Source organism: Abramis brama, assembly GCF_963993115.1.
Source record: "Abramis brama genome assembly, chromosome: 15".
NCBI classification, from domain to species: domain Eukaryota; kingdom Metazoa; phylum Chordata; class Actinopteri; order Cypriniformes; family Leuciscidae; genus Abramis; species Abramis brama.
This window is the reverse complement of record NC_139977.1, coordinates 28,117,272-28,141,216: the sequence shown is the minus strand read 5'-3', so window position 1 is coordinate 28,141,216 and position 23,945 is coordinate 28,117,272. Positions and strand designations below refer to the sequence as shown.

At 36.8% G+C, this 23,945-nt stretch overlaps 1 protein-coding gene across 6 annotated transcripts; it reads left to right on the top strand.

The window, feature by feature from the left end:
* Positions 1–313: 313 nt before the first annotated feature.
* dennd1a (DENN/MADD domain containing 1A) lies at positions 314–23,908 on the top strand. Of its 6 annotated transcripts, none has more exons than XM_084136659.1 (24): positions 314–472; positions 1,983–2,047; positions 5,025–5,068; positions 7,790–7,839; positions 8,009–8,128; positions 8,247–8,316; positions 8,938–9,018; positions 9,593–9,646; positions 9,886–9,996; positions 10,095–10,195; positions 10,847–10,892; positions 11,035–11,136; positions 11,829–11,954; positions 12,193–12,294; positions 13,608–13,695; positions 13,806–13,843; positions 13,955–14,026; positions 14,235–14,291; positions 14,391–14,507; positions 14,714–14,791; positions 16,933–17,003; positions 18,147–18,275; positions 19,319–19,601; positions 20,128–23,908. In XM_084136659.1, exons 1-24 carry the CDS (start codon positions 456–458, stop codon positions 21,112–21,114), a joined length of 3,009 nt encoding a protein of 1,002 aa, XP_083992785.1. In that variant the 5' UTR covers positions 314–455; the 3' UTR covers positions 21,115–23,908. The 6 variants fall into 6 exon arrangements, with proteins under 6 accessions (XP_083992785.1, XP_083992786.1, XP_083992788.1 ...); XM_084136660.1 differs by having other exon boundaries at positions 328–472; positions 9,596–9,646; XM_084136662.1 differs by lacking the exon at positions 14,714–14,791 and having other exon boundaries at positions 328–472; positions 9,596–9,646.
* Positions 23,909–23,945: the final 37 nt, after the last annotated feature.

Below are 23,945 nucleotides of genomic sequence, written 5' to 3'. Positions count from 1 at the left end.
GGCTCCGTTTGGCAACACCATCATCAAAATACCACTGTAGGATACATTCTCCTTTCATAAAGTGTACCACAGTAGTTTTAGTCTCTGACTCAGCCACAGCACCCCTTACAACAAACACATCCACACTGATCATCTGTCATACAGCTGTAACAGTTGTTATTGCAATTCATTGTTGCAATGCCCAGGCATCATACTACACTCCCTTCTGTGTCAGGAGACTCGTACGTCACGGCTCTGTGGGAAATGTAGTTCGGCGCTCTATCGACTGACAACCGCAGACACGCCTTAAAAACTACAACTCCCATAATTCACCAAGGCCGTAGTACCGTGATCCGCGCGTGGAGACCATGGCGTTCCTGTGCAGTATGTGACGGGGGTAACGGGAAATATAACTCCGACAGCGGGTTATTGTCACATAATTCTGAGGAAGGGATTGGATTTGAATAAAGGATACAATGGGCTCTCGTATCAAGTAAGCGTCAATGTCTCTCTCCCCTTTTGTGTGACATACAGTGTTGTTATAAATGCGAGTTCTGACCTCCCTAAAAGGCCTGTTTAGACTTGTTGCGACAGAGAGAGAGACTTTGCTTTGCGGATTTGGGTGTTTGTTTAGTTATTTGTATGATAAATGCAGCACTTAATTATGTTTTCATGTATTATATTACCTGGAGGGTTGTGCATTTTTGCAGTAAGTTACTGGAGACACATGAAGTCCATGAGACTGATTGTTTACATGTCCTGCATGGATGAATTACTGTCAATTTTGTTATGTTAATAAGACATAATTTTCACAGCTTGATAAAAGAAATGCATATCTATGTAAAATAAAGCAGACACATGCATTTCAGTGAAGGTTCTGGAGTCTATTACATTGTTTCCAGCTCAGTGACGCTTACTACTTGCTTTGGTAATTCAATGCATTGTATGAATAAGACATGATAAAGAGCAGTCTGTGGTAACAGTGTTTTTCAGGGTTTAAAATTGGCCCACGATAAGATGTTTTTGGAAACAGCATGAAGGACAGAGCAAAGTCAGATATAAACATATTTTCGCTCACTAAAAAGCTTCTCTTGTACACATGGAAAAAAGACAGTCATTCAGTTTGTGAAGTTTGTTGATCTTGCTTTTCATAGTTGATAGTAGAGGTATTAGATATCTAAATTAAACAATCATTTCCAGATCATATTTAGGTTATATATAGTGAAGTTGTTGAAAATATTCAGTATCCTTATGCATTTGTGTCTAGTATATTTAATGCACATTCTGACCACCATCTTAATTTTAATTATCCCATAACATGGTTTCTGCAATACTTGTAAAATATTTGCAAACATTAAAGAAACCGCGCTAATGCTGTTATTCTTTTTAATTTTTTTAATTTTTTATTTTTTTTGGTGGCCTAGGTTTATTGACTTTCAGGAACTTAATTTTCATTTCTGATCAGATGAAAAGATTATTTTGTGGTTTCTGTTATGGTAGTCACTAGTCAGATAAGATCCTCTTTTCACTAGACAAGCCTAGTAATTTCTGTAACATGGTGAATGTGACTATTAATCTAACGTCATATCATGGTCCCACACGTCTTTAGTTTTAGCTATACAACAAGAGCAATTTAGTTAGGCTATTTTTTTGTTTTTAATTTGTTGGCTGACTTTATATAGGTCAAAGTGCTCATATAAATAAATGTTAAAACCTGTTCTCAAAACTACAAGTAAGATGTTTTTTGCTATGTTGCAGACAGTGTGTATCTTTGTGGCCAAGATATTTAGTAATGTGGTCAGCTATGTTGTTATTACATCTCAAGTCAGTGGAACTATAATTTTTGGGTTCAAATGGGGAATTTGTTGTAATATAATAAGGGCAGATTTTTGAATGCAAAATTTTACTGTTGATTTTCTTTTAAAAGCCTTAGTTAGTCTTCACATTCCTTAGAGTATATCCATATTTGACCTCTGACCCTTCCTGTGCTATTTATGTTTCAGGGAGAGCCCCGGCTCAACCTTTGAGGTGTACATGGAGGTGGTGCATTCTGGGACGGCTGGCTCTGGTGAGTCCTCTCACTGTTTCAGAAATGTGACATACTTCTAAAAATATTCATGTCGCCCACACATACTGTACTTCCTCAGAATGATCTGTTGTATTTCTTTTTAAATAGAATTCTCAGTATCAAGTAAGGAAGAGCAAGATAAGAAAATTTGGCTACATATATGATAAATATACAAGATTAGCCTGGCTGTTAGCCTGGAGAGATTTAAGTTTGTAGTGGTCCATTGAGTGAATCTAAAAAACACATATTAAAGTGTAACTCACGTCATTTCCTGGTTTGTGATCAGGAATGCAGTCAAAGGCCTGCTGAGTGATTTAGTGCATTGGGAGTGTGTGGGTTCAAGCGCTTAAATGAACAAAAGATCCTGGTGTGTATTATCAGTCCACCAGGAAACCTGTTTATAAGGAACAGGCTGCTATGGTGAGCACTTCTGAGGAAGAACCGGCCTCTACAGTTAAAGTGCCCCTATTATGCTATTTTACAGGCTCCAAATTTTGTTTGGGAGGTCTTATACAACAGGTTTACATGCATCAAAGGTCAAAAAACAGTAACTAAACTTCAGTTCCGTCCTGAGGCTTCCTAAAGCTCAGTGATTGTACACACTGTAAAGACAATAACGATGACGTCGATTTTACCATATCAATCCGAGCGCTAGTCCGATTATGAAACGCTGGAAGAACTACTGTAGTTATTCAACCTGATCCTCCATCGCTAAGACGACTCGAGCAGGACATTTCTCAGTGATACACTACTCAGTTTGAGGTACATTAAGAGATGTTGCAACTGTAATTCCTCACCATCAGCATTAACAAGAGTATGTCCATCAACAAACGGATGTGTATGTTTCTAATTTATTGCTGTGCACATGCGGGAACTGTATATACTCAATAACGGTGCATATGTTTGCCCAGCACTACATGAATGACTGATGTAACAAACGTTTGTAAAACAAATCTTGCTCCATCCTTTATCTTTACTCAAAGAATGACAGACAATATGCATTAATAGACAGTTTTAGGTAATAGTGGCCCACAGCTGCTTAGCAAAAGTACTACGTTTTTTGAACACCCGGTAGAAAATATATACATCAATAACTATTCATACTTACAGGTTGTGATTCTGAGGAGCAAGCTGGTCCAAATAAACTGGGTACTGACCCATATTTCAAGAGCAAGCGTTTTGCGAATCCCGCGTTGAACTCTGAGATTTGAGAAGCAGTCGCCAGTATCGTCAGTGAAAGGACGTGTTTGAGGCCTGGTCAAGTTGTTCGCAGGCGGACAACGTGGGCATTATGCAATATGCAAATGTCTTATCTAGTGACATAGAACCGCAACGCAGTATGATTCAAATTACAAACGACTGGTACGGATGGTTCAGAGTCGGTTCTTTCTTTTGGGAGAAAATAACTTTATTTATCGTGCACTTTTGACTTTACAACTTCGCAGAACGTTTACATTTACAAACAGCTTTATTATACACTGCATGAAAGGTAATATATTTGAAAAACCATAATAGGGGCACTTTAATGAGTTTGATGTCATTAAATATCTGAAAGAGATTGAGACAAGAGTTGTTTGAGACATTTAGTAGCAAGTAAACATATATACTATGTACGTTTGGGGCCAGTAAGATTTTTGACATTTATTTGGTCTCTTATACATTTATTTGATAAAAAAAATACAGTAATATTTTGAAATATTAGTGCAATTTAAATGACCTGTTTTCTATTTTGACGTAATTCAAAACATAATTTATTCCTGTGATGCAAAGTTGAATTTTCTTCAGTGTCACATGATCATTCAGAAATCATTTTAATATGATGATTTGCTGCTCAAGGAACATTTCATAATATTATCAATGTTAAAAAGAGTTCAAAATGAGTGCTGCTTAATATTTGTTTTGGAATAGAATAGAAATTTCAAAAGAACATGATTTATTTGAAATAGGAATCTTTTGTAACATCATTTCTATATTTTTTTTTTTCAAAAAAGACAATCTTACTGACTCCAAACTTTTGAATGGTAGTGTGTGTAAAATCACAGTCCCTTTAAGGCAAGTCATTTTACTCAGTAGCCATCGTTCATATTTGAAATCAACAATAATATCTAACTGCCTCATACATTTTGTTTGTAAATGCTCATATCATGACAAAAAACTGATTTTTTTTAGCAATGTGCATGCACAGTCATAAGTGCTCGTCTCAGAACACTGACTGTTTCTAAAGCAACAGGAGCTTCTAACTGCAGCTGCAGTGCCAGTTGGCTCTTATTCAGAAGATGGGGCTTATTCCGCCATATTGCGCGTTGCACTTTCTCCCATTCATAGTAATATGAGTGCACCATCTTTTTATATCAAAGTCTTTGGTAATAATATGTACGTGAGCTGTTTGAGAACTCCTCCAATGCAGACCTCTAGGCGACTGTTGCTTAGTGACCGTATGGTTTGATGAGGGCAGCAGGAGCAAAGCATCTTGGGTGTTTTCTCCTGAGACAAGCCCTCCCATGATGCACACATCCACACATTCACATATCCCTCTGAAATCAGTGGAAACCCTTTCAGATCAGCCCAGAAGTGTTGTGTCAGTATCTCAACCCTTATTTATATTTGACAGTGAAACTTAAGATAACCTAAATATGTCACTATGCAGGGTTTGTTTCATCCTAGTCTGACAATAACATGTACGGTGCTCAAAGATGCAGTTTGGCTGAAAGTATCTCAAAATCTGGAAGTAATCAAAATTGATGACATTTACTTAAATTTTCATGTGCCTGTTCTTATTGTGTACGGTTCATCGTTTTTACATATTAAACCAAAGAAAATAAATCATTGTGTTTTGAATTCTGCATCTGAAACTGTATGATAATAATGATAAGGTTGGCTGGCAACATGTGGAGACCATGCTTGTATAGAAAACAGACGTTTTTATCTCCGTATTTGTCTATATATTGTTATAATATGATTTGTGTGTTCTTCTCAGGACCAGAGGTGCGAAGGAGTTTCCCCGACACATACGCTGACCAGGTTTGCGCCTCATTATTTGCTCTCTCTCTCTGGGGATGTTGGGGTGGGGATCTCATAATTGCTGTTCACCTCAGTGATAATGCAATGAGCACCTGTTCTGGCAGATGGAGTTTAAACCACTAGAGATTGGTTGTAATTCTCTGAGAGGGTCCATGGTACCAAACACCGTCTTTATGCAGTTTTAACAAACTTGCTTAGGATTCTGACTCAGGCTAACAAAGAGGAAATGAAAGAAAAGATGCGTTTGCTGGATCCAAAATCTGTTTACTCCATATATAGGGAATGATACACTATATAAGGGGACTTAGCAAGCACATATATATGCTGATGTAAATACTGTGTGCCTGAGAGTGCTCAGTTTCTTTTAATATGTCAACTCTCTTATCTGTACTGAGCAGTTTTTTGTACCTGGATAAGATCACTTTTGTTTAAATCTATAATAAAGACATCATAACATTCACTATAGTTGACAAACATGTTACCTTAAGGTGATAACTTTTTTTTGGTCATTTGAATTAAATCTTAATAGCGTTACCAACAAATGAATAGCAAAAAAATATTTGTTCATAATTAGAATAGTTATTTTCTAATTATAAATAATTGTATTAATTAATTTATAATTGTAAACAACTAAATTGTTGTACACCAAACCAAATTGTACACAAATAAAATTGTACACAATTAAATGTTTGGGGTCTGAAAGATTTCTTAATGTTTTTAAAATAAATCTCTTCTGTTCACCAAGGCTGCATTTATTTGATCAAAAATACAGTAAAAACAGTAATATTGTGAAATATTATTACAATTTTGAATAACTGTTTTCTATGTTAATATATTATTTTAATGTAATTTATTCCTGTGATCAAAGCTGAATTTCCAGCATCATTACTCCAGTCTTCAGTGTCACATGATCCTTCAGAAATCATTCTAACATTTTTCTTATTATTATTATCGATGCTGAAAACTGTTTAGTTCAGCTCAGCTTTATTTTTTAGTGTAAACAGTGATGGCTTTTTTTTTTCAAGATTTTTGATGGATAGAATGAACAGCATTTATTTGAAATTTTAATATTTTGTAATGTTATAAATGTGCGTCCTTGCCGAATAAAACTTATTTAAAAAAATATTTTGAACAGTAGTATAGTATTCAAACAGTAGTATATATATATATATATATATATATATATATATATATATATATAATTTTTTTAAGAAATATTATAGTTTATACAATTTTTAAAATCAAATGATGATGACTTGTAAAAATAGTGAAATAAAGATTGGAGGAATCAAGGAATATATAATGCATTAAATGGGGAATGGGAAGCGATATCAGACACAGCAACTGGTTTGAAACGTTAATGATGCATTGCCATGATGACATCACCTACTAAAGCTGGTGTGTGTGTATAACTGGATCTGAAGTGTGTACCAGTTGTTTGTAATTTCACAGTGTCTCAGCACACATGCAGCTTTACTCACCCTGATTGTTGGGTCCAGTGGTCCCAGAGGACGATCTGGGTGTCAGAAACCAGCGGTGAAGCTCTGTAATCTGGGCCGTGTCCCCTCCCTTGCTATTGTTCCAGGGATAATCCCTAACTCCTGACACAGATGAGGGCAGGAAAACACACACACACACACACACACACACACACACACACACACACACACACACACACACACACACACACTCACACTCACACTCACACGTTCACACACCCCTGGGGGCTCAAGTCCATATGGAGGGGTAACAGAGCGACCGTTCACACACAAGGGTTTGGATACTATGGTAGTCCCACACACAGTGTCATCTGTACATTTTGGCCTTTTGTGTGAATGAAGTTAATAATTATGTTTTACTGTACAGTAGGTCAAATATATGGAATAATGACGATTTATTAATGTCTTTGAAAGTAGTCTCTTATGCTCACCAATGCTGCATTTATTTGATCAAAAATACAGTAATAGTATATTGCGAAATATTATTTCAATTTAAAATGATTGTTTTCGATTTTAATATATTTCAAAATGTGATTTATTCCTGTAACGCAAAGCTGAATTTTCTTCTGTGTCACATGATCTTTCAGAAATCATTCTAATATGCTGATTTGATGCTCAAGGAACATTTCTTAATTATCAATGTTGAAAACTGGAGTAATATTTTTTTGGGAAACTGTGATGCACTACCATTCAAAAGTTTTGAGTAAGTAATATTTAAAGAAATTAATATGACAGTAAAGACGTTTATAATGTTACAAAAAAATTCCATTTCAAATAAATGTTGTTCTTTCGATTCATCAAAGAATTATTTAAAAAAAGTATCACAGTTTCCACAAAAATATTAAGCAGCAAAAACAGTTTTCAACATTGATCAGAAGAACCATTATTAATAATTGAGCACCAATGATAATTGATAATAATTCATAGCAAAATCAGCATATAAAAAAGGATCATATGACACTGAAGACTACAGTAATGATGCTGAAAATACAGCTTTACCATCACAGGAATAAATTACATTTAAAATATATTCAAATAGAAAACAGTAATTTGAAATTGTAATAACATTTCACAATATTACTGTTTTTACTTTATTTTTAATCAAATAAATGCAGCATTGGTGAGCATAAGAGACTTCTTTCAAAAACATAAAATAGTTTCTAATTACTCAACTTTTGACTGGTAGTGTATGAATTCTTTTTTTCTCTCAATCTGTTTTCAGGAAACGTTACAGACTATCCCAAAGTTTTGTTTCCCCTTCAATATGGACAGGTAATGTTACATGCAATCTTTAATCTGTTTAGTTATTGAGGAACCTCATTTTTACTCTCTTTTTTGAAGGGCCTCCAGCATCACTGTCTTGTACTAATTCCAGCTTCTCTTAATCCTTTTTTATACGTTTTGACTCTAATTTTGTCTTTGACCCTGTCTTGTCCTTCAGTATGTCAGTGGGCCACGTGGGGCAGAACTTCACCTTTGTTCTAACGGATATCGAGAGTAAACAGCGCTTTGGTTTCTGTCGCCTCTCATCGGGAGCTCACAGCTGTCACTGCATCCTCAGGTACAAATTGTTGGTTTTGAGAGTACAAGTTTACATTTTCATTTAAAAGAAACTATTTTTGTCATCCACCTCCTGCAGATCAAGTTTATCTAATTATAGTCTATCTGTGTCTGTTCAGCTACCTGCCCTGGTTTGAGGTGTTTTACAAGCTGTTGAATATCCTGGCTGACTATTCAACCAAAGGACAGGTCAGTGGTGCACGTATGACAATAAAGGTCATATATCATATGTCACTGGGTCTTGTATGCACAAATGTACACATACACATTTAGTTAGCCATGTAAATGAGGATTTCTCACTGATTTCCTACTTTACATTAAGGCCTTAATTACAATTCCCTTGAAAAACTGAAACCCTGACCCTAAATTATAGGTTTTTCATGAGCAGCATATTAGTATGATTTCTAAAGGATCATGTGACACTGAAGACTGGAGTAATGATGCTGAAAATTCAGCTTTAAATCACAGGAATAAATGACATTTAAATTATTATTAAATATTATATTACAAATATTTTAAATTGTAATAATAGTTCACAATATTACGGTTTTAAATTAAATTTAGATTAAATAAATGCAGCCTTGGTGAGCATAAGAGACATACATTTTTACATTTAAATAAATCTTACCAACTTCAAACTTTTGAATGGTAGTGTAAATCATTTATGAGGATATTTTCAGCTGTTTGACCCCAGAAGTGTAGCAAAGTCACACATGCATGCATGTAAAACTGATGTAGCAATGCTTAGTTAAAGTGATTCAACATCTTATCATTTTTTTTATTTTTTATCTTTGTGTATTTGTGTTACAGGACAGTCAATGGAGAGAATTGTTAGAGTCTCTACATGTGTTAAACATCCCTGATCCTGGAGTGCCTGTGCATTTGAGTGTGGTAATATACAGTAGAGGTCTTCTCGGGTCCCTTGACCTGAATCGGCCCAAATCACTTCTTACCCGACCTGACATGCATAAATACTTTTTAAAAATACTTAACAAAAAGAAAAAAGAAAAAAGAAAAGCAATAGCTGATATAATTAGAGGGTTTGGTAATTTACCCATAGAAGTGTTTATTGACAGAGAAGGAAGAAAGATAATATTGTTATATAATTATTTAATATCTATTTGTTTTAAATAAAAATAGTTAAAAACCTGAAACGAATAGTGGAAAGCTGGCATATTTTAATAAAATAATTAGTGTCTTCTCAGGTCCATTTGGTAAAAGCCCATTTATTTTAAATTACCCAAGACCCGAAGCTACTAATATCAGACCCGACCCATGTCCAAGGCACTCGTTAAAGTTTTGGACCCGAAACCTCGGGTTTTCAGATCCAAGTGGCCCCGTGAAGACCTCTAATATACAGAAATACACATGCTTTCATCAGACAAGATGTTCATAGTACATTAATATCTTGTATACATCTCATTACATTTCTAATTAGATTTTACAATTCTCTGTCCCTCTCTAGCAGTTGTTTTTCACAGTGCCTGATCCTAGGGAATTACCCAGTATACCTGAAAATGTAAGTCTGTCTTATTACCTTGACCAAGTTACAATGGTGACTAATTACAATTTGGATGGGACTTTTTACAAATATGAGAATGCAGAATGCACACATTTAAAATGATAAAGCTTGTCTGAAAATTAAATGTATCTGACGTCTTCTAACTATGTCCAATATAACATGTCCAACACATTGAAACTCATGCAAAATGTTTTAACTGCTCAGATTTTTAAAAAATTCTTTTTCTTTATTTGCAGAGAAATCTGACCGAGTATTTCGTAGCAGTGGATGTGAATAACATGCTGCATCTGTACGCTAGCATGCTGTACGAAAGACGAATCCTTATTAGCTGCAGCAAGCTGAGTACTGTGAGCAACATCTCTACCACCATCTCTCTCTATCATTGGTCGCTTCTTTACTCGTTTTAGGGGTTTTAATAAACCCCCTCCCTCTCTTTCTCTCTCAGTTAACCGCATGTGTTCATGGTGCAGCAGCCATGTTATATCCCATGTTCTGGCAGCATGTTTACATTCCAGTCCTGCCACAGCATTTAATAGACTACTGCTGGTGAGTGCACACACATTTATTCATCTATACTTACGAAGGTCCTCCCATTTCTATTGTTTTTAAATTAAGCTGCTTAGTACTTCACCTCCATATTTATATATCAATAAGGGCATTATTTGGCCTTATTATTTGGCCTGAGACTTTCCTCACAAGATGTAGAAGATTTTAATATATTTTAAGGTTTTATTAAATTAATTTTAATAAATATATCTTACATATTTAATTACAAACAATACATTTAACGGTAAGATAGTCATCAAGATAAGAAGTCACTTATGCTCACCAAGGCTGCATTTATTTGACCAAAAACACAGTAAAAACAGTAATATTGTGAAATATTATTACAATTTAAAATGAAATTTATTCCTGTGATGCAAAGCTGAAATTTTAGCAGTAATACTCCAGTCTTCAGTGTCACATGATCCTTCTATGTAGATTTGCTTCTATTGAAACTTTGATACCTTTTTCAAATTTTTTTTTTTTTGATTAATAGACAGTTCAAACGAACAGCATTTATTTAAAATAGAAATCTTTTTTAAAAATGTAAAAGTAAAATTATTTGTTTTAAATATGTTTGTATATAATCATATATTTAATACATTTTAAAAGGCATAAAGTATACTGATATGTGGCGTTTTTTTTCTTTGTTAGCGCTCCAATGCCATACCTCATCGGCGTGCACTCCAGTCTCATGGAGGTATATTTGACCTTATTTTACCTTATTTTACCATAAATGCATATTCATATTTCTCCATGTTGCGGTTATTGGTTTTAGCGTAGCTAAATTCTAGGCTGTATTTAGAAAGTTTTGTGTGTATCTGTGTTTGTTGCCGTAACAGAAGGTGCGAGGTATGGCTTTAGATGATGTGGTACTTCTCAATGTAGACACAAACACACTTGAAACGCCGTTTGATGACCTGCAAAACCTTCCTAATGATGTGGTAAGTAAATAAGCATAAGCACAACCTGCTCAGATCTCCACAAAAGTTGCAAGTGTTTATTTTGATATGACGGGATGATCTGATATAGAAATATAGGTACTTTACTATAAGGTTTCATTTGTTAACTACATGAACTAACAATGACCAATACTTCTACAGCATTTATTAATCTTAGTTAATGTTAATGTCTAAAACATTTACCAATATATATTTTTTTTAAATAAAAAGTTGTATCTGTTAACATTAGTTCATTGAATATTGTATTTTTTGGTTGCATGCAAACCTATTGTAAAAGCCTCTAGAGCAAAATTTTTAAGCAAAACTTTAAAAATAGCATAACAGGAGCCGAATATATTGTAACATGGGTCACTGTATCAGCTCACATCAGGCACAAACTGTGCAGTAATTAGCTAACTTTTTTTTAGATAAATAAAACATGTCGCGCCACAACAATTATGTGCACTCGCACAAATGCTTCCAAATATTTTTGAGGTCGCACGGACTAAATTGTGGGAGCATATGCAACCAAAATGGTCGCAATTTCAAGCCTTGCATAATAGGGGCACTTAAATAACTGCTGTAAAAATATATTGCTCATTGTTTGTTTCATAGTTACAGTTAACAAATGAGACCATATTGTAAAGTGTTAATGAAATATATTTATAATGATGATATACGTGTGTGTGTTGTAGGTATCTTCGTTAAAGAACCGCCTAAGAAAAGTTTCCTCAACGACAGGAGACGGGGTGGCCAGGGCGTTTCTGAAGGCGCAGGCAGCTCTGTTCGGTAGTTACAGGAACGCGCTACACATTGAACCGGTGAGAGAGAAAGTTAGTAGTATTGATGTACTTATGGTTCTGAGTGAAGCTCATAAATGGTTATAAATGTTGGCTCTGAGCATTTGAGGTATGAGGTATTTGTGCAGTTGAATGTGCAAGAATATTCAGGCTAGCTGTGAGACAATGTCCTCTAGTGGACAGTACATGTAGCTCTCTGAATATAAATGCTCAGGTATAAAGCGGCATGTTTTTCCTTCCCATGTGTCCATATGTTCAGGAGGAGCCAATCACGTTCAGTGAGGAAACGTTCATCACGCACAGATCCAGCACAATGAGACAGTTTCTCCAGAACGCTATCCAACTACAGTTCTTTAAACAGGTATTACACATGTTTACCTAGCTATCTGAATGAGAGCATGCAATAGACATTTATTGTTTTCATATAAAGCTAATTATGAATATTGCTCCATTTATTTTATAAGCTTATAAGTTTATCTTTTGTATTATAAAACAACAGCTGTTTTCGTTTTTAGTTCTAAAATTACTAAAACTGAAATAAAATAAATAATTAAAGCTATATTAAAAATATAAAAAACCCAAACCAATTGTATATAAATAATACTGAAATACCACTGGCATACTTCTCATACTCATGCTTTACATGTTCTGTATAAATAGCAATTTTAGAATCAAACACAGAGCTAACTTTCAGGGAATTTTGTCCCCAAAGTATAGCTGAGTTTTATTGTAAGCACTGGATTAATGCACATAGTGAGTCATATTAATGATCATGATTATTAGCAGTGTTGGGGAAAGTTATTTCAGGCTGAAGGAAATGCAAATTCACGTCTGTACAGTAGCTCAAACAAACCTTTCAGCTTTGCTGCCATTCTGGATTGCACAAGAATAGGATGCAGGAGAAGAAAGTTCAACACTCTTACTTTAGCAATAAAAACAACAAATTAAACACAAATGTGATGTTCAGCTAAAGTAATTTTTGCCTATTGGTATGTTTAAATTGGATCATCGAAGGTCAGCAACAAAGACATTGTTTCATAAAGTGAGACTAAATACATAAAGTATACTTGTGTAATTTAGCGAATTTAATTATTGCAGGTTTGCGTAATTTAGCATATTTAATTATTGCAGGTTTGCGTAATATTCCAAGTTTGCATTTACTGTTTTTCTTCATTTTGAGAAATGCTGAATCTGTTTTTGTGCATTTGAGTAAATGCACATGTTCACATTTAGTCTAGAACTATATAAAATCCATCATGTTAACACAGCACATACAAAGCCTCGGCACTTACTCACTATTTCTCTCAACATGGGGACTGGAGAGCACTCAGTACATAAATGGGAAAACAAAGTAACTTGCGTTACTTGATTGAAAAAGTAACTCATATTTTGTTTTAAATTTAAAGTAATGCGGTACCTTACTAGTTACTTGTAAAAGTAATCTGATTATGTAACTCACGTTACTTGTAATGGGTTCCAACACTGATTATTATTCATAACATGTTAACATGTTATTAGTCATAATCAGTTCAAGCTATTTCTGAGTTCTTTCTTCACTTGTTTTAAATTGATAAAAAAAAGTTTGTTTTTTATAAAGTGTCATATTGGTTCTTCTCGCAGTGCGAGACACCTGCATAGAGATCATTGCTTTATTTTGTGTGTGTGTGTTTGCAGTTTATAGATGGCCGTCTGGAGCTATTGAACTCTGGTGAAGGGTTCAGCGATCAGTTTGAGGAGGAGATCAACATTGGAGAGTATGCTGGTAAGAGACTCTCACTTTGTCTGTATGCTCACTGTACAGCTAATAAATTCATGTTATTCTATGTTACTGTTTTTTAATTTGCTTGTGTCTGTTAAAAATTTCGGTTACAGGCAGTGATAAGACATATCAGTGGCTTTTCACAGTGAAGGTGAAATTTCTTGATTTTTGTTTTTGTGTGTGCTAAAGAGGTTGAACTGTACTGAGTGAATGTGTAAATTTGCTCATATCTGATAATGTCTTTTTCATCTTTCGCTTACAGAGGGGCAGTGGGGCCATCTTAAACACAGTGAAGACAAAGGCAAATCCTGCAATGAAGACAGTTTACAAATTTGTATGTATCCATGTGTAAACATTTGCTTCTTCTTTCTCAGCTGTCTCTGTGTGAGTGAATTATTGTTTTCTCCATGAGAGGGGTTATTTTTTATTATTCTCTTTTATATAAGATATATATAATTTCATAATTTTTCTTTCTTTTCATTATGAGAGATTTCTCTGTGCTGTCTGTGTGTAAGAGATCTTCCTCTATGTTTCCTCTACAGGCCAAAGACCATGCCAAGATGGGCATCAAAGAAGTCAAGAGTAGACTCAAACAAAAGGTGTTCAAACATTCACCCTCACACACAAGAACACAATTATTCATTGTTTTTGCATAAACAAATGTGCATGCATTGTCATTCAAACTCGTTCACTTCCAGGAGCTTGCAGAGAATGGCTACTCAGAAGAGCCTGGCTCCACCAACTTACCCTCCACACACAGCAAAGACTCCCTCACCTGGGACCAGAGACGTCCAATCACAGTTCATTTTGGACAGGTGGGTGTGGGGAATTATTAAAGTTATTTCAGTTAACATGGACAGGTGGGTGTGGGGAATTATTAAAGTTATTTCAGTTAACATGGACATAGTAATTAGGATTCAGTCCATTTAGTCTGTGTTGGATTGTTCATTTTTAGAAAGTGTGTAAGAGAAACCATATTTTTATAGATAAAAGTGTGTGCATGTTTGTATGTTTGGAGCAGACTGATCAGGCACGGCCCCTGCGGCCACAACGCCCCCCTCCCCCCCATCCCTCCAAACTGCACCGCAGCACACGACCAGTGAGTACATGCCGCTGACCTCTGAGCTGTCACCCTGAGCTCGAATATTCCCCTCTGACCTGGCGTCTGCACTGGAGTTTGTTATATTTGTGTTCTGCAGGACACTGTTTGTGTGCATGCGTGTGTATTTACATGTCTGTGTGATCTAACTTCAGTTCCTATTCCACAGATAAATGCTCACTCACACACATGAATGAGTTTATCATGTGTGTTTGCACTTACTTTCCCACCGCACAAACTTTTTTTCCTCTGGTTTCAATCTCTTCTCAGGGTGTGACACTTAATTTTTTTCTGCTTTAAAATGTTTATTCAAAGGGTCACTGAAGTGCCTTGAAACGCTCAGCGTTATTCAGTGTTGATGTCATTTCCATTGAAGAAGGAAGACAGGGCGGGACATAGAGCAGCTCCTCCCCTTTTTTAAAATGGCCAATAGTGTTTTGTTTATATCACAGCTCAGCCTGAGCCGTTGAGCTCAGCAAAGCCGAATTTGACAGCTTATGATAGCCACAGTAGATTCCACTTTTAGATTTAATATGAAACTTTTACTAAAGAAAAACTGAACAATCATGCAGAGCATGTGTAGTTTGAAAAGTGTGTAATTTATGTTGGTGTATGGCACCAATGTTATCTCTACTAATCGTCAGTGCTGTTTCTAATGCCGAGTCTTGTCTAACCATTTCTCCTGCTAATCTCCTCAATTTTGCTTTAAAATATAGCATTTTGTGTAGAATTCAAATGGGTCCGATAGGTTTTCTGGTCTGCAGCGACTTGAGCGTGTGATCCGCTCTGTGCTACCGTGTCTCCAGACCGGAGGAGACTGTGTGCGTGCGGCAGTGGTTTGCGAGACACTAATGTGAAACCAGACTTCATTCGCCCCAATGGACACTGTCTGAATCGTTCACTATCCCCTATATAGTGCACTATGTGCCATTCACTATATAGAAAATAGTAAATGTGTGAACGAGTGACCGATTTAAGCCGCAGCTTCAACGTCTATTTGTAATGTAGGGGGCGGGACGCTTTAGATTCTAGAGAGCATCTGATTGGACTGAAAATCTGATGAGAAGCTGAAGTGCAGAGTGATGTCATCAAAATCCTTGATCCATATTGGCGGAAGTGAGAGGCTGTATGTTTTGAAAGCTTATATCCTCTAAATGTATTTTTTTGTCATTGTTTTGGAGACAACCATAAGGCTAACATATTCATACTAAAAGCCAAAAAATGTTGATTTCATGGGGACTTAAATAATTATGTATATTCTAAGCATTTAATTAATGTAAAGATAAAGTTTATTTTGTAATGAAATACCAATAATAACGAGAAAAAAAATATTGCAGGACTTTTAATCAAAATACACCGGGACTCTTATTTTGAAATGTCTTTACTGCTTCCAGCTGCTCAATCAAACATGAGGCAGCTAAAATATGCACTCTTACAACCATCTAAAACATTATCATACAAACACCATAAAGTAAACATTCTCATAATTAATCGACAATAGATCATAAGCAATCGTTTGAAATAAATACATTGAGTGCGAACTGCTCTGAAACCACGGGCCTCTAGAATGCGCAACAGGGCCACGTTATGACTTTGAACGTGCAGCGCTCACAAATAAATAATCACCAATAATCACATTAAGCCTTATTGCTATTCGTGTTTTCCATCCTCAAATTTAAGACCTCCTAAAATGACAATTAGGACTTTTAAAATGTACAAGAATTGATTTTTTTTACTTTAAATTTGACACAACCCATGGGGACTTACTGTTTATTCGCACGTATATTTCTAAATACATTTTACAGTTCGCACACATCTATTTTTAGTCACAAATGCAAGTGAAATGCTCCCACTGTCGAGCCCTGATTCTGGACCTTGAGAGCTAGAGTGTAAACAAAAAGCTTTTCAGCTCATTTTTAGTATAGAAGAAACTGTGAGCCGAATGAATGTGAAAACCTCTACCAATTTGGGATGGTTTAAAAGGCGCTTTACTCGGGCTGCCACTCTTGCCACAGGTCTTGGATTTTGACCTCTGACCTGACGGGAGCAGTTAACCTCTGACCTAACAGTGATTTAACAAGTCCTGAACTTTTTTAGACATTAGGATGCTGTTTGAAACGTGTATTTGCGTGTGTTTGCAGGCTCGACCTCCTCGTCCTCTGGTGGCAAAGAGACCACGCAGTAACATTGGGGTGGAGGGAAGCCCTGAACAGTAAGACTTAAATGCTTATCCTTTCTCACATATGCTTTTGCAAAACATAAACAAATAGACAATGGTCTTTTTGCTTCTGTTGGTTTTTATTGCACGGCTATATGGAATATTTTGCTCCACAACCATGGCATTGAGTGGTCAGATTTTTTTGTTTGATGATCGCTAAACTGTATATTTGTCTGTTCAGAACAATGAACTGGTAGGAAATACAAAGAGCTGGATGAAAGAGAACTTAAAATAGAAGACATGCTATATTGTAGCTATGCTTAGGAAAAAGTAACTTGCAGATTGGTAATAATATATAAATGTAATATTGTAACAGTATGTTGTAGTTTGGCCAATTGTTTTTATTTGTAATGAACTATTAAGGAGAAGCTTTAAGCCAGTCTTAAATTAAAAATAATGAAAAAATTAAAACTCATAAATTTTTTCCCCCTCTTTTTTTATTTGACTAGTATCCATGTAATAAGTGGGATAACGTACAGCCAGCTGATCATTATGCTAAAATAAACTCATTTGGTTTAATACAAGATGCCTCTGCTTTGCATCTGGGTCCTGATTTCCTTTTATTTTGCAATAGTGGCTGGAAATGTTATTTTAGTATAATTTATATACTATTATAATTTTGTTTAAATATTTTGATTTAGCGTGTACTTTTACATTTCAGTTTTCCTTTTAATTTTAATGTTTACTAAATTTATGTACTTTTGTCACTTTCATTTATTTTTTAAATAAATATGTATTGTTTTAATTTTTATTTATGTTTTGGTTTTTATTTCAAAATGTTCAATTCAAAGTTTTTTACTCAAAGTACATTTTATTTCAATTGACAAACATGTTTTTTTATATTTTTAGTTAGCGATAACACTGGTGGCTGGCAGGCTGTACATTATCCCTCACATACAAATTAGCACAGCAAAAATGTTGTGGTCTTGATTGTGTGATTGCATGTAACACTTGCTCTTTCCTTCTCTCTCTCACTCTTGTGTTCTCTTTCACACTGGGATGGTTGTTTGTGATCTGTGTATTTGTGTGTGGTTACACCTGATACTTGGCTCTCTGTCTCTACCAATTTGTGTTCATGCTTTCTTTTTTTGTTGTTGCTGCTGTGCATCTCTGTATGTGTGCGTGTTGACGCTGTAGTTATGTGCGTCCAACTCGTCACTATACAGTGTTTCTGTGTGAGGACTCTTCGGGTGACGAGCTGTCTCAGGATGACGACTCCATTGCTGCTTTCCCTGAACACTTCATGCTTTCTGCACCTTTTGAATGGTCTCTGTTCAAGTGCTTTTCATTCTTGATTGATGTCTTTTAGTCTTAAAGTGAATATTTGATGGCCTTTTTACCTACTTTGCCCCAAAAGGTATTTGGACACACTAAAAAAAATGTTCGGATGTCATTGCATTAGATTAGAAAATATCAAACCATGTTGAAGCATTAGATATACTGATACTGTTCAAAACACATTCAAACTTAAAGTATGAACTGTATCAACTACACACAGGGGTACCTCAGGGTTTGGTGCTTGGCCCCATCCTCTTCTCCAGTGTTCTTCTCACTAGCCTCCCTGCATAAGTTATTAAAGGTCCACATGATACCCAGGATTAGGTGGTGTGTTTGGTCTATCAAATATTTTTGGTAGTCAAACTTCGTGTTTGGAGATCAGCTCTGTTTTGCAGACCATATTATGACGACCTCTCACTTATGCAGATTTGTCCATACAGCAACAGAAAGATCAAACCTTTCAGATCTGAGCATGCCACACAGCTCCTTGTCCAAACTCTTGCTATCTCTAGACTTGTTTAGACTACTGAAGTGCTCCTCTAGCCAACCTTAATGCATTATGTTATTAAAGGTCTGCAAGTAATCCAAAATAGGGCAGAGTATTTGGTCTTCAATCAGGCCCTGAGAGCATGTTAGCCTGTTGTGAGAGCCTGTTGTTATCTAATGCAATGACTACTATACTTTTAAGTGTGTTTTAATTGTCCAAATGGTTTTTGGGGCCACGGTTCACCATGATATTTAGTAACTCTGCGGCCTGCTAAATGTGTCTTTAATGCTGGCTTAAATCAGTTTTATTGCATGGCTAGATTTTAAAAATGTAATGCCTGTGGCATGCAACAGCTTATTTACGCAAAGTGATTTTGATTATTACTGTATGTTGACTATATCTGCCCATTTCAACAGCTTTTCATCTAACATGAAAATTACAATGTGTGTCTGTACTTGTTTGTGCATGTGTTGCGTGTGCTTGTTTGTGTTTTGTGGTGTGGATGTTGTGCACATTTGTGTTTTTGTTTGCGTATGTGACTTAGGCCCCAGCCATACAGGTCTCTAAAAGAGGCAGAGCTTGTGGAAGAAGGTGAGGAGGTCGGGGAGCGCTTCCAAGGTAACACTGCTCCGTCCAGCCCTGTGCTACACAAGTTCTCTGACCTGAGCCTGTTGCAGGATGCCTTCCGTAGTCAGCAGGGGGAACCAGAATGTACAGAAATTACAAATACCACAAAACCATCTCTCAGCACACACTCTACAATCAGTTCTGCACGGAGTTTGGAGGAGCTTCGGGCAGACCCACAACATGCCAACTTCAACTACCAGGTTAGACTATGTAAGCACTGAAAAGGTGTGGGAGTGACAGCCACAATTTAATGCACAAGAGAATCACCTAAATCGCTGTTTCCCAACCTTGTTCCTGGAGGCAATACAACTTCTTGTATTCAAACACACCTGATTCAACTCATCAGCTTGTTAGTAGGCTTCAAGACCTGAAATGGATGGGTCAGATAAGGGAGACATCCAAAATGTGTACTGTTGTTGTGTTTCCAGGATCAGGTTTGAGAAACACTGTCCTAAATTATTGTTCCTCTTGCACAGAATACAGAAGACACTCCCCAAATCACAATAATTGATGATGAGAACCATAGCAATGCTTTGTCATCTCACGGCGGTAAACAAGAAGCATTTAATAAACATTTACTGGTCACTACTTTACTGTTTTAGGATTGGTTTGCGGTTTTCACTCCTGTTAACACTCTAAACTGTGAAACACTCCAAAGCAACCATATTTATCTGTGTTCATGGCCTCTATCTATCTAAAAACTTGTTCTAATTGTTTGTTCTCCAGCGGATGGATCTTAGTTCTGGCGAGCGCACACGCACTCTCCCAGGTCTTAAAACCACCAATCCGTACAGCAAGCTCTGGAGCCAACTGGAGGACCCATCTACGTTGCTTGGCCGAGAGTCACTATCCTGGGAGAGACCTCTCTCCGTGCCACCCTTGGAACCCCCTGAGGCACGCCCACCCAGCAGAGACAGTTCAAATCCCAGTGGAGAGAAGACTGAGGGGGCTTCTATCACAATCCCTCGTCCCCAAGGTCGGAAAACACCCGAACCGGGTGCAGTGCTGGCACCAGCTGTGACCCTGCTGCGCGGGGTCAAGCAGGTCGGCGAGAAGGAGGGAGGGGGGTCCACTGGAGGGCAGGAGTTTCGGCAAGCGCTGAATATGTCTCCTCACTCCCAAGCACAAACTCAGGCAGACTTGTTGAAGCCAAACGAGGAACAGGGACTGGACTTGCTCAGCTTGTTGGACCCTCTGTGCGGAACAATGAAGAACGAGGCTGCCCCATCCCTCTCTAAACCCCCTATACCTCCTCGACCCAACCCCCCAAACCTGCCTGCCTTCCCCCCTCCAGTGTCACTGAACCCCTTCACCCAAACGTCCCAGTACACGCCACAAAGGCACTATAGTCCTGTTGCCCCAGGTAACCCTTTCACCACAGCCTACATGCCTTCCCCAGGTGCCAACTACTTCCCCACCTCTGCTCGCCCATTCTCAGTATATGGTCAGGCATCTGCTGTGGTTGTGACCCCAACAGGAGGGGCGTGGTCAACTGGGCGCGTTCCTCCGTCCTCCAGCAGTAGTGGCTCTCTCTCAAGCCTCTTGGACTCTCCTGCTCCGGCTACTTTTGCCCAGCCTGCGCAAGTCTCCACAGACGCACCCCATGACCCGTTTAGTGAGCTTCTTACCATGGCAACCACACCAACAGTAATGGCCACGCCCCCCCCAAAAAAGGTGGAGGACTTACGGAGAAGGTGGGAAACTTTCGACTAGCTCTGCCCACATATTTCCTCTACTGCTGCTACCAACCAGTGAGGGACTGCAAATTTAGAGCCAGTGGGTATTTAAGACTGCGCCTCCTAGTGGCCTGAAAGCACTGTTGAACATTTTCCTCCAGAGTGTGTTGTGCTTTTTTCGCGCCTAGCTCACTCACTTAGCCTTATGCACACTGATGCTAATGCTGTATTTCCCATAACAACTGGATAAACCGTGTTGCTCCAATAGCACCAATTTTAACACTGAAAAACATATTAGCAGAATAACACTGTATTTTCTGTAGCTAGCAGTGTAGTTCCCATAGGGATCAGACTACAATATTAAAGATACCATACAATAATGACCCACATCCCAACATTAGCGATTAGACTGACATTGCTTTTATGGCAGTAAACTGCACATCCTCTGAACAGTCAGTGCTGTTTTAATAAGAAGTTTATTTTTTAAGCATACACATATTTTAATTTAAATCATCATACCCTAACATCCACATTCTTGTGCATACGTATACAGACAATTGTTAAATTGACATTTATAACACACTTGAATACAAATATTGTGTATCCCTAGTAAATTGCATACTACACATTCCACACTACCTACTACATGACACAAGAGCATACGACATTCTGCACCCTAAAATACACATTGCATACTACATGTGGCTGCGGTACCTGCTGTGTACTTCATATTTGCACTACATTACATACGTTATACTACAATGCATACTGCACTACATATTGTGCCCTAGTACAAGCTATATACTACTCGCTGCATAGAGCATAGTGTGTGCAGCACAATGTTAGCTCTCAGAACGGGTCAGAATTAACAGCCCTTCAGAACACAACACTGCCCCTAGAGGTCACTTATTTTAGAGGTCAAAAATGCAGGATGCATTTGATGCATTAGCTCTTGACCAAAAAAAGTGTCATTAAATAAGGTAAACTGATCAAGAGTGTGTTTTTTTTTTTTTTTTTGATTAAATATGTGGTAAACCCCTTACTGGTACAGGCTTTACCTCTTCTGCTTGCCTGCGTGTCAGTCCAAAAGTGTTAAAATGGGTCTCCTGGAACTGGGTTCTGTTCAGTTTCAAAATAGTTTAGTTTAGATGCTAATTGTCCACTTGCTTTGATTTGATGTTGAAGTTTGAAATCTTCTTTTATTCTGAGCATCATATAATAGACTTATAGCTTTCATAAAGCAACCAATCAGACCTTTCTTTTTAGCACTACCCGTTCCATCCAATCTGCTACTGCCATGCACTCTGCATTATGGGTATTTATTCGAATGGATCTGTTTTGCGCTTTTTAAACATACATACTGCTATAAAGTGTGTTAAAATGAATCCTAACTCTAAAAGCTGTTTTTCTTGTCATAGACTGTGCCTGTTTATTGGGTTTAGTTTAGCACGATACACAATCTGTGTTGGAGGATCATTGTTTCATGGCATTTTTTGCTATATTTTTGTCTGAGACTTGCAAGTAGGAGAACACTGTTTGTGCAGATCTTGACATGGAAAAGAATTGTGTACAACCAAATGCTCAAATCCAAAAGAAACATGTTATTTTGTCCATGTCAGGGAACATCAGGGAGTGAATTGGTGTCTCTTCTTCTCTGGTTTTATTGTTGTATTTAAAGATATGAAATAATGTTATTTGTGTTATTAAAGTGTTCTTGAACATCTGTATCCACCCTGTAGAGCTGTTAGAAAATTCTGTTAGTTGATTCGTTTGGACCACCTTTTAATTTGGGCCTTAAAGAGTGAGTTTAATTTGGTCCTTGCAAGCAAGTGTGTGTGTGTGTTTGTGTGTGTGGGTGTGTGGAAGTTCAGAGCTGTTTTTGCTGAGAGGTTTGTTGTGTATACCTAGTCTTACAGCATGGGTTGTTCAGACATTTTGGTTCAAATATTGACTTTGTTATGAGATGATTTCCACATGTTCACTTGGGCTGTCAAGTTGATATATGATTGGTACAGCAAACACTGTCCTTAGTAAATAATTCATACGGAAAGTTTTAAAGAAAATGTTTAGCAGAAATGGATGCTAAAACACAATTGGAAATTTTACGAGTCATCCTTAAAGAATACACTGTCTGTAATGTTTGATAAATGCAAAACTTCACATTATTTACATCAAAATGTGTGCTTGCATATCAAGTGCTAATTTAAAATGGCAAAAGTAGACATTAAGTTGAAATATCAAAAAAAAAAAAAAAATGTATTTGCTGAAAAGTACCTTTTCAATTTTGGCTGAAGCAGATGCAGTATTTTTGTTATTTTTTCAGCAACTGTCAGATGTGCTGAATCTGTGATATACACGGTGGTTTAAAAGGCAATATTTAACTGGCAAGTCATTAAAGTGTGTTAAGTGTTAAATTTTGTACTGGGTAAAGTGTTGCACATCACTGTACAACAGACAAAGAGGGACGTCCCTGAATGTGACCATGTATTCTGAGAGCGAAAAAATGTCAAACTATAATCTAACATAAAACAGGTTTTGAAAGTATGACTTAGCATGGATTTAACATTATACGACCTATTGTATTTTGACAGGATCCTTTGATGTTTGGATATCTCGGATTGAATGGTAGGAGAGAGCGGCTCTCAGCAAAATGGAATTATCGAAATGCATTTCTGATGTGTAAAATACAATTTTCTCTTGGAATGTATCCTAATGTGAACTCATATCCTGTTTATCATTTTGCACTTTTTTAATTTTTATTTGGATGTTATTTTTTTGTGTTTGCCATAATTAAAAAGCACAGTATATTCCTGTGAAAGTTGCGAGCTTGACATTTGTTTTGCTCCCATTTATTTATTTTTAATCATT